Source organism: Pyrus communis, chromosome 11 (assembly GCF_963583255.1).
Source record: "Pyrus communis chromosome 11, drPyrComm1.1, whole genome shotgun sequence".
Classification (NCBI taxonomy): domain Eukaryota; kingdom Viridiplantae; phylum Streptophyta; class Magnoliopsida; order Rosales; family Rosaceae; genus Pyrus; species Pyrus communis.
In genome coordinates, this window is record NC_084813.1 from 16406887 (window position 1) to 16418021 (window position 11135).

Consider the following 11135-nt stretch of genomic DNA (forward strand, 5'->3'; position numbering starts at 1 on the left):
TGTAATTATTAAAAAAATATTGAAACAAAATTTTTATTCGTCGAAATGTTAGTCGAACAAATGACTTACCATTAAAATGAAAATTAAAAATAAATTTGATACTGATGTCAATTTTGACTCCAAATTATAAAGTCTTCAAATTCAGTCAGTAAATAACACTTCAATTGAATGGATTTTTTATGTCAAATATACACAATAACATGTCATCAAAGATTTTTACATCTTCTTTGAAAATATTCTTTTTTTTTTTTTTTTTTTTTTTTTTTTTTTTTGCAAAGGGCAATCTTTAAGCAGAGAATCCAGAGATGACATTACGCAATGTGAATAGAAGGCATGGAAGTTGCGACTGGAAGTGGACCCCGTCGTGTCCACGCGTGGAGTTCATATTTATATTAAATGACAGCACACAGCCACGTCAATACTGTGAAACAACAACAGGGAGGGAGGGAGGCCCTACTTATTTACTACTCAATTCTGTGACATCTCCCCCTTCCTTTTTTGTCAACCTGTGACTTCTGACTTTCTCCAAAATAAATACATTTTATTTGTCAAAAATATAAATAAAGGAAAATTAAAGAAAATAATTTAAAATTTTTGAATTTTAACAATAACGACAAAATAAAGGATAAAATAAATAGTATCGGGATTAGCTTTTTAATGTAAAAATGTAGTTTTTCATTAAAATGAACAGTACCGAAAGTTTTTCGTTAAAGTTTCCTATAAATAAGTGTAATAGTTGGTGTGGGGGTGGGTAAATTCAGCATTTTGTCAATGAAATAGTAAAGAATCAGCTACATTTATCGTTTATTTGGACCATTATTTGTACTACTTCTCTAATAAAGGCAGATCCCGTCAACACATGTGAATTTCATCTATATTAGATAGTACAAATAAATGATAAAAATAGCATTTTTAAATAATAAATAGTAAACTAGAAGAAAAAAAACACCTTGTTAATGATAAATTTTACAGAAAAAACACTTGAAGAGTTTAAAACTTTAATGGGAGATCAGGCCTTTATTTGTCCACTCGTCATGCTCTTAATTCTGAGTTTGGGAAATTCATTTGTTACTAAATAGTTTAGGTTTGGTTTTTCTTCTTATATATTGAGTTTATAATGTTTTTTTATTTATAAATTATGATGTTATTCAGGTCTTATATGAAAAATAAATAAAAGAAGAAAAGTTGAAAATTTTCATTGTGATACATAATAGGACAAATAGAAAGAAGGGCGTACCAATAAAGCATGTGATGCATTCTTCCTTCATATGATTTTGGAACCATATCGTTTTCGTCCTTGTTGGAATAGGGGAAAATATTTGGTCCCCGCTGCATCAAGAATGGTAAGCACTATCACCGCATAAATTGTCGTTGGATGAGCATATTTCCAGATTTGTATAACAAATTAAATCACACTCATTCAAAAGCAGTTGAGGCGATGGTAATGCTCACTACAAACCGACAAATGGTGAAATGAAATTAGGTGTTCCAACATTCTACGAGATTTCTATGAAAGCAAATGGGGCAAAGTTGTATCGCACGGAATGCGACCCAGTTTTACAGTCAAAGCAATTTCTAATTAGAGTTTTATCGACGTTGATATCCAAGTCTTCAATGATAAAATGTTTGTTTTCCCACTAAATATTCGTAATCCCCCCTTCTTGGTCGGGAAAAAATTTTGGACTGAGAAAAAGCAATACGAACCGATCAATTCAACTTTGATTTTTCCAAAAGAAAAAAGTCACTCAAAATAAAGGCATCTACTCTTTCTTGTGCGCATCTAACAAACACATACAGGACCAGCCGATAGCATGGACCGGGATCCAAGACCGTTAAATCTTTAGTCACTAGATTCTTAGTTAAAACTCTGAAGGCTATAGATCTCCGTCGGGGACAAGGATTGTCTGCCCTCCTACTTCCGGTGCCCTCCCATGCCCTGCTGTTTTATGTGGTCACGGTTAAACTACGTTAACATTTTATATTGTATTTTTTATAGAGATAATAAGACAAAAATGAATAGTAATATAAAATGTTGACGTGGCTCAATCATGACCACACAAACAGAAGGGCACTGGATGTGGGAGGGCAGACAATCCTTGTCCCTCGGTCCATGCTTTCGGTCAATCCATTCTAAAATTGGGAGCAAAAGAATATTCTTTCTTCTTTTCCTCTCAATGGAAATTTCCATTAAGTCTTCACAACTTATAACTCATTTCACTTGTAAGTAATCAATGGCACTCAAGGACCAACGCATAGTTTAATCATATTTGCTTCAAACTTGTAATGTGCAAAATGTGTTTCCCTTCATCGATAAATGTCAAGATACCTACTAATCTCAAGACAGCTTAACCCGAGGCACAAGAAAACTTCATGCTCGATGTAAAAAACCTCAATAAGTGGTGACCGACAGTAACCTTTGCCTAGTGAAGTGAACATTACCTGAAACAAACGAGCAGCTGCAGACACCAGACCTCCTCAAATGTATAGTGCATTCTCATTTTGTATTGGAAAATCCTGTATATAAACCACACAGCATATATAATACCCAACGTCTTACTGAAAAGCCATGCTTCGAACATCTTGAATGGTGAAACTGCATGTCTAACTCCTCGCTTAAACGATGACCTATGATTAGTCTAAGTTATTAGAATGTCGTGGGGATGGAAATGACAAAGGTGATGGAAAGGAAAACATGACAATTAATGGCATGTTTTCCTAAGTATCCACATCCGAATGAAAGTTATGCCATGAAATAGAACTGAGGAACACCTTCAGATGATTGGTTAAGATAATTGAATCTCAAAACCCATGTAAACAAAAAAGAAGTAAAAGTGGCAAGATGTCTATATGGACGCCTTCCTAATTTCAACGTGCAACAATTTAATACACAGCAAAAAACACTCCAATCTAACAAATCTGCAGCCCCATGCACCACCCTACAGATGATAACCATATTACTGCCCCTACTATTGCATTAACAGATATACTGCTGAAATATGCATGTCACAAATACGGTATAAGATGAAAACAATATTTGAGCCCCTAATATCCAGGCATTAACACATACTGCTGAAAATGCATGTCACAAACACGTTCTAACATGGCCAAATGGTATGTTCATGATGCCACTATGTGCATTCATTCACAGGAGGAGAGATGCTAATGCTGATGACGTGACTATGAAATGGATGCATGCAACAGCTGCAAGATGCATCCTATCATGTGGTTGTGTTTCTGTAGCATAAGGAACAGAGTACATCCCCTTCAAGCTACTGGTATGTCATAGTCGGCGGAGCTCCATTGGCAGTAGGGACAGCACCAGGGTGGTTTCCATCCTTCCTTCTCCCAAATGGGTTCTTCGAATATGTATTTATAGTCAAGGAAAAACATATATTGCCAATCACAAAAGAAACATAAACAAGTCACAAGCGACGTATATAATTGTGGTGAGGTGGATTAAAAATTCAGAATATATATTTAAAAGTTATTTAGCACAAATTTTAACCTATGCTTATTTATGGTTCAATAACAACAAACTAAATATCAGCCATACAGAAAAATTCCAAAAGGATATTGTATTCTCATGCCTACAGAACCAGAACTGGGGATAACAGCACCCTGCAAAGCCTGGTGTACATTGGTGGCACTGTTCACATCCTGCATGGATTATACAGAAAATCCATTTAGAAAATAGAGAAAAGGGCATCCCAACATGAAAACGTCAATGAGCAGCGCATAACTACGAAATAAATATTACTTACTTCAAACTCAATGAAACAAACAGTATGCCTTTCTTGTCTTAGGACCTTCATTTGCTTAAATCCAAGTTGTCTGCATTACCAAAAATTCATGTTTAGCATGACATCTTTCTTATGAAACATAGAGAAGAAACACATCCTAAGATAAGGGATGAGAGACATTCATACGAGCTGAAAAGGCCCCTCAATTCTTCCTCATTAATGCTCTCTCCCAGATTTCCAATAAATAAGGTATTGCATGGTGGGTTATCTTTAGTATTCTGCAGGAAACAAGAACCATTGTAAAAAAGAACAAATTATAGGCTTCCTGCATCATGAACAACCAACATTTACAAAGAATTTGGGCACTACGAAACAACAAAAGTACAACAAAAAGGAAGAAAGATAGTGGGGAACACAAACAAAAAAGCTACATCCACGGAAGAAAAAATTCTTTGAACTGTGAGCAGAATAAGTAAAAATGAATAACCAAGGTAATCTGCTTATTTAGTTTGGTATCATTTTACAGCTGCACTTATGGTTTTTTTCTTCAATATATGATGTCTTCATTTATCTAAACAAGAGAAGAAGGGGGCATGGGTGTTGTTTGACGAAGTAATAGCTAGACAAGCTATATCTCTTGATGAATATCAGTATCTCAACTCCCCACCCCACACACACACATCCCAATCCAAGGAAAAAAGGAAATTTGTGAATCAGTCTAAAGGTTCATGCGAACTCATCAATTAGCAAATGCAAACTTTTTACCCAACATTTTATGCACAGGAAGCATAGTGGATTACCAGAACAGGTACATAACTACTTTGTGCTGGTGCTGGTACAGGAGGAGGAGGGTGCATTGGTACTGGAGGAACAGGATAACCACCATATGGATCATACGTAGGAGGTGGTGGAGCCATATACCTGGGCCACACAAGTAACACTCACATGAGAAAATGTGATATATACGGAAGGGGAAACATATGCTCTACTGAACAGCAGAAACAACTAAATTTTATTTCGAAATTAGATGAGCAATGTTTGATTACCCGTGTGGCCCCCAAACAGGTGGAGGAGGAGGATGAAAAGGAGATGGGCTACTATAACCAGCCTGTGAGTAGTCACCACCAGTTCGCAATCGTTTACTTTGATCATAAGCACTTGTATCAGCTACAATTCCTACAGTTTCCAACTCATATTAGTGAGTCACAAAATATTCAATCAAACTCTCTAGCTAACCAAAAAACATTGATATTACAATTCAAACCAACATAGTGTGGTATGACAAACATAAGCAACAGAGCCGATATTTGCACATTCCCGAAAACAAGAAATTTCCTCGTATCCCGCTAATGAAATTGAAACTTTAAACCAAAGACACTGATTACTCCACAATGTAGGTAATACTCTACGAACATACCGAAAACACTAAAACTCTCGATTCAAATTCAAAACAAAAACAACTTTGATCACCATCCTCACCTCTTTTAACAAAAAGATTCTTCTTCGCCAACTCCGTGTGCAGCACCGCCTTCGACTCCGAATCGAAAATCATACCCTAAACCCCAAATTCCAACAAAAACTCAAAATTTCAACATAAAAATTAAAAATCAAAATTAAACAGTAAGAAATTATTCAAAGCTAACCTGAAGGGCGTCTTTGGCAGCAATGGCTTCCTGAGCAGTGGAAAAGAGAGCGAAACTCATAGGCTTCTCGCCTTTGTTGTTGACCTGCGAGGCCTCGTATCCCGGCAGCCATCTCAGGAGGTTCTGTATCTCTCGCTCCTTCACATCCTCTGGAAGACCAGTGATGAATATGGTGCGGACCTCTTCGGTAACGGCTCGGTTTGGGTTGTCGACGAGGTGGTGAGGAGGAGGAGCGATGGAGCCAACAGCCGGAGGCTGCGGATGCGGAGCGGCGGCTGCGGGAGGCCATTGCTGGTGGTATGGGTGGATCCCAGCGCCGGCCATGTCGAATTGTACCCAAAAACCCTAGAGAGAGAGAGAGGTGGGGAGGGAGGGAGAGAGTTGAGATTTTTCGGAGGTAAACGACGAGAGTTTGGATGGGATGTTGCCGCGAGCGATTGGGAATTTGCCGATTTGGGATTTGCGGGAAACTGAAACTGTTTAGAGCAACTCCACCCTATCCACTTTGCGCCAGCATCCAGCCTATTTATCGACTTAAACAGTAATAACCCAATGAACAGTAATAGGCCAAAGCATCTCCACCCCAAAAAAAATGTGTTGGCACCTAGTCTAAAAATGCGCTGGCACAAACGATCTCCACCCTTACAAAATGCGTTGGCACCCAGTCCATTTAAAATATTAAATAATTTTTTTATAAAATAACAAATAAATAAAATAGTTTTAATTTCGGATATGATTTTTAACCAATCTCGTCACGCCACGTGTCATTATCCGAACGTACTATTTTTTTAATAGATTTCCGCTAAGATTTTCAACCAATCCCGACAACCCACGTGTCACTTCCTGTTTACAATAATTTAGGCAAGATTTCGATAAGATTTTTAACCAATCTCGTCACGCCACGTATCATTATCCGAACGTACTATTTTTTTAATAGATTTCCGCTAAGATTTTCAACCAATCACGTAGTGCCACGTGGCATTGTCCAGAACCTCATCTTCTTCTTTTTTGTCCATATAAACCCTACATCCCTACATCCATCCTCACACTAAACTCAATCTTTTTTTTTAGCTCAGAATTCTTCTTTATCGTTTTCAAATCTTGAGTTCTTACAATGTCTTCTTCAAGAAGAGCGTATAAACAGTTGCAAGAGCAGCAGAAAAGGTTGTTGGCACAACAGGAAGAATTGGTCAATCTTGACCAAGGTGGAGGTGGAGATGAGGCCTTCGCAATGGAGGAGGATGAGGATGATCACGATAGAAGGCGGAGGGCCTCACATTCCCGCCGTATCATGGAAGCTATGGGTCAGATAGCCAAACCCGGACGTGCGGTAAACATCGATAGAAGAAGGGAAAGACGAGGTAAAGATCTCTTGGAAGATTATTTTATTCCCAATAGAGTTTTCCCTGATCATGTTTTTAGACGTCGTTTTAGAATGCAACGAAGTTTGTTCGCTAAAATCATGAGTAATGTTTGCAACCATGATCCATATTTTGTACAAAAAGATGATGCTTTTCATGTTCTAGGTCTTCTTCCTGAGCAAAAAATTACGGCTGCCTTGCGAATGCTTGCATATGGAGCATTTGCAGATCAAGTGGATGAGATCGCAAGGATGGGAAAAACAACAGTTCTGGAGTCCCTGATGCGGTTTTGCTCTGCAATTGAAGCCCTCTACACCAATGAGTACCTTCGGCAACCCACGACAAGGGACATGCGAAGGCTTCTGAGGAAGGGTGAGATGCGAGGCTTCCCGGGCATGATTGGAAGCATCGACTGCATGCACTGGACATGGAAAAACTGTCCAAGTGCATGGCAAGGCGCTTATGGCGATAGAAAAGGAGCCAAAAGCATCATTCTGGAAGCGGTGGCTTCTTTTGATACATGGATTTGGCATGCTTTTTTTGGTGTATTGTTTTTTAAGTAATCTTATTTAGTGTGTTTGCTTTTTTTTTTAAGTTTAAATGGTGAGGTTATGTAATTTTATTTGGTGTTTTAAGTTTAAATGGTGAGGTTATGTAATTTTAAGTTTAAATGGTGTTTTAAGTCTAAAAGTAAATAAGAAATTACATAAGAAATTAAATAAAGTTCTAAAAATAAATAAGAAATTAAATAAAGTCTGTGGAGTTAGGATATGTGGTGCTAGGATCTTGGTTGCTAGGATTTCTGTAGCTGGAACCCCCTTGACTTGTTTCGGCATCTCTTGCACGCCTCCTTCGCACAACATCTCTTTTTTCTGATGTCCAAAAATATTTTGAATTCGGAGATAGTCCTACTAGAGACTTGTTCATAGTGTCACGATCTGTTTGAGTCATCCTTTCTTCTCTAAGCATCTCATTCTCTCGATGAAGTGCTTCTCTAATCATCTCGTTCTCTCGATTAACTATTTCTCTTTGTCTCTCAGCCGCCGCATCACGAGCCTCAGTAGCTGCAATAATTGCTGCCATAGCAGCAGCTTTTTCCTCATCTCTAGCCTTTTCCCATGCCATGTTCAGTTCACCTTGACGAGTAAGTTCCTCCATATATTTAGTGTAGTCATTTTTGGAAGAACTACCTTTTTTCTTTGATGCCTTTTTACCTTGAGGCCTGAGGGACTGACGAGTCGGTTGGGTCTCTGGCACTTGTTCAGGCGTCCCTTCCGTGTCTTCAAATGTGTTGGCTTCTTGTTCGGCTGTGTCTGCTTCTGGCAAACTGTGTAGACCCATACCATGCATGACAACTTCTGGACCGGTTGCCACAATTTTGTATCTAGGGCAATCTTTGACAATTTGCCCAACATTCCCATTTGTTGAATGATTTGTTATGGTTCTTTGCATTGTAGAATGCTTGTGCTTGTAGTGTCTATAAAAATGTGAGATAAGATAGTATTAAAAAATACGGGTGTAACACAAATAAATAAATTAAAATATTGATGGACGTGGAATGCATATAAATTACATAAGAAATTACATAGAAATTACATAAAATATTGATGGGCATGGAATGCATATTACATAAAAATTACATAAGAAATTAAATAAATTAAAATATTGATGTGGGTGGAATGCATATAAATAAATAAAAATATTGTTACTTCATCCGCTAAACTTGTCCCACTACGCAGATTACCAGAAGCATGAGAGAGGGCATTTTTCCAACAAGTAAAGGATGCGTTGAGTTTTTTCCAACGACCTTGAAGACCTTGACTAGATCTGGCATCTTTTCCATGTACATCGCAAAACGATTTCGTAATTTTACTCCACATTTCTCGCTTATCCATCTCATTACCCGTAATCGGGTCATGAGTAGTGCGAACCCAACATTCACACAACGTAACATCTTCACTGAGCTTCCACGAAGTCATTTTTTTCTCTCAAAGTGTACAAAATATTCAAATGTAGAAAGTGTAGAAAGTGTAGAAAATATTGAAATGTAGTGTAAGGTGGAAGATGAGGGTTAGGTATTTATAGAAAAAAATTAATTAATTTTTTAAAATTTTTCTGTATTTTTTAAAAAAATTTTGACAATTTTTAATAAATTTTAATGTTGTAATTAATCTGGACCGTTGGATTTGAAAAATAATCAAATCCAACAGCCAACACGCTGCCACGTGGCCAACGGTCAAATTTCTGACCGTTGGGCCTTTTTTTTTTTTTTTTTAAATTTTTGGTGAAAAAAACGTGGACCATTGATCTGTGATCGGACAGTCCAATTTAAAAGTGAAATTTAAATTTTTTTTACCGTTGGAAATCCAACGGCCTACAAAAACTAGCCGTTGGAAATCCAACGGCTCTGAGGAGGGCCACGTAGCCCTTTGACAGTCAGCTACAACTTGCCCTGCACGCGGGCCCCACCGCCTACAATTGTTGTCGGCTACTCGCCTGGACTCGCGTGTGTTGTGCACGCGCCAGGGAAACGGACCGGCCTATGGGTCTGTCCATTTTGGGCTGGGCTCTTGACTGGCACGGGCTGGGTGCCAGTCACTTTTGCAGGCTGGAGCTCATTCACTGGGTGCCGCGCCATTTTCTTCACTTGGTGCCGGGCTGGACTTGCTCTTAGGATGCGGAGCCTCAACTTCACTTGCCTAATCGTTGAATGTCTGTTGACACGTGGCTAAAATGAAACTTAATTAATTTCTCTTAAATTTTAGATATAGTACGATATGTATCATACTGAAAAACTTCTCATCATGTTGGAAAGAGAATTACAATTCAAATACGATAAATTGGTCTTTGCATTATTTGACAAAAAAAAAAATGATCTTTGCATTACAAGGTTGGCTAATCTCTAATTTGATCAAGCCTACAACCACTAAAAGTTTATCAAGTTGCTCATGGAAATATATTTTGAAGGTAAATCTTCAATGCAAGACCAATGATTGTGTTAATAATCGTATCATTAAGAATGGTCGCCATGTTACGCACAATTGATCATATTATGCACAATTTGGCAAGGTAAATATATTGTAGCAGCACCAATTCCTCAAGATTTTGCCCCTTCCAAAGCCTGGAAGCCCAACTTAATTCAGCATATAGCTTGCTTCCACAACCACCAACCACCCCCAACCCCCCCCCCCCCCCCCCCCCCAAAAAAAAATACAAAAAGACATTACCCAATGAATACCAAACTTAAGAGAATTTTACTGGTGAACTTAATTAATCATAATTATATGCTAATTACTATCTAATAATTGAAACTGGTGCTAATTTTTAAACCTCTAGCATTACTGTCTACATTTACCAAAAGAAAATTGAAAAACTTCAATAGAATTACCATACTATTGTAAAAGTCATTCAATGTGGATGGTCACTCATCCCACTACCACACTACAACTCATCCCACTACCACACTACAACTCATCCCATTAAACTTTGTCTAACATTCAAGCTTTGCCTATAAAACAAAGGAGCAAATGAAGAAAGAAAAATAACATACAAAAGGAAGAGGAAAGAAAGAGAGGAAATTATGGAGGAATGGAAAGAGAGAAAGAAGAGAGGAGGAAAAGATGGGAGAATAGAGAGAGTTATATTTGTATTTCTATTATTTCAGATTATAAATGAAAGCACCATTGTTGTCCCGAGGACGTACTCCAGTCACACTGACTGTGGAGGAAACTCGTAAATATTGTGTCTTATTTCATTTATTCCACAACACACATACTACTAATTTTACAACACGTTATCAGCACGAGAAACTCTCGTGTCAGTGAAAAACACAACGCCACAAATATGGTGAAGCACTACCTACCTCTTACCTCTGTGAGCTGAAATCTCACAGATAAGAAAATCATTTCACTTCATCTTCAAAATCTCTGTACTACTGATTTTCTTGAAGCAACTATATATCTTGTTGTACGACTGTATATCATCCTTTGCATAAAGCAAAAGGGTACAGAGTCAAAATCCGTAGAAAATCTGACAGCCATGTAAACAGCCTCTGAACTCCAACTTGTTGACCTCGGATTGAAATACTTTCTTCTTGAAAGTTGTTCGTCCACCCAGTTCCTATAACATATAAAATTTTCAGAAAATTCCAACGGTATGATCATCACAGATGTTTAAAAAACCAACCCAGTTTCCAATTCCGTAGAAAACTGGACAGCCATCTTATGAGTACCAAAACTCCTTTTTCAGTAGCTTAGATCGAAACTGTTTCTTCATGAAAGTTGTTTGGTATCCTCTTATCCATATCATAGTAAAATTTGAGCTAAATCTAACGATTTGATCTTCTTATAAGTTGCAGGCACTACTCTTGACTTCAAAACTTATGGGAACCG

The 11135-nt window shown here is 37.8% G+C and overlaps 1 protein-coding gene across 1 annotated transcript; it reads right to left on the minus strand.

Moving 5' to 3' along the window:
- Positions 1 to 2085: 2085 nt before the first annotated feature.
- Positions 2086 to 5867, minus strand: LOC137708127 (uncharacterized). The gene is made up of 8 exons (XM_068447120.1): positions 5384 to 5867; positions 5220 to 5295; positions 4787 to 4916; positions 4541 to 4661; positions 3927 to 4018; positions 3762 to 3831; positions 3571 to 3657; positions 2086 to 3362 (listed from the first exon to the last, which is right to left on the minus strand). The coding sequence occupies exons 1-8, from the start codon at positions 5705 to 5707 to the stop codon at positions 3270 to 3272; spliced, it is 993 nt and encodes a 330-aa protein (XP_068303221.1). The 5' UTR covers positions 5708 to 5867; the 3' UTR covers positions 2086 to 3269.
- Positions 5868 to 11135: the final 5268 nt, after the last annotated feature.

Coding starts and splice junctions, on each gene's coding strand:
- LOC137708127 (XM_068447120.1), bottom strand. CDS start 5,707: ATGGCCGGCGCTGGGATCCACCCATACCACCAGCAATGGCCTCCCGCA. Junction 4,917..5,219: donor GAATCTTTTTGTTAAAAGAG/GTGAGGATGGTG, acceptor TGGAAACTGTAG/GAATTGTAGCTGATACAAGT. Junction 4,662..4,786: donor CCTGTTTGGGGGCCACACGG/GTAATCAAACAT, acceptor TGTGTGGCCCAG/GTATATGGCTCCACCACCTC.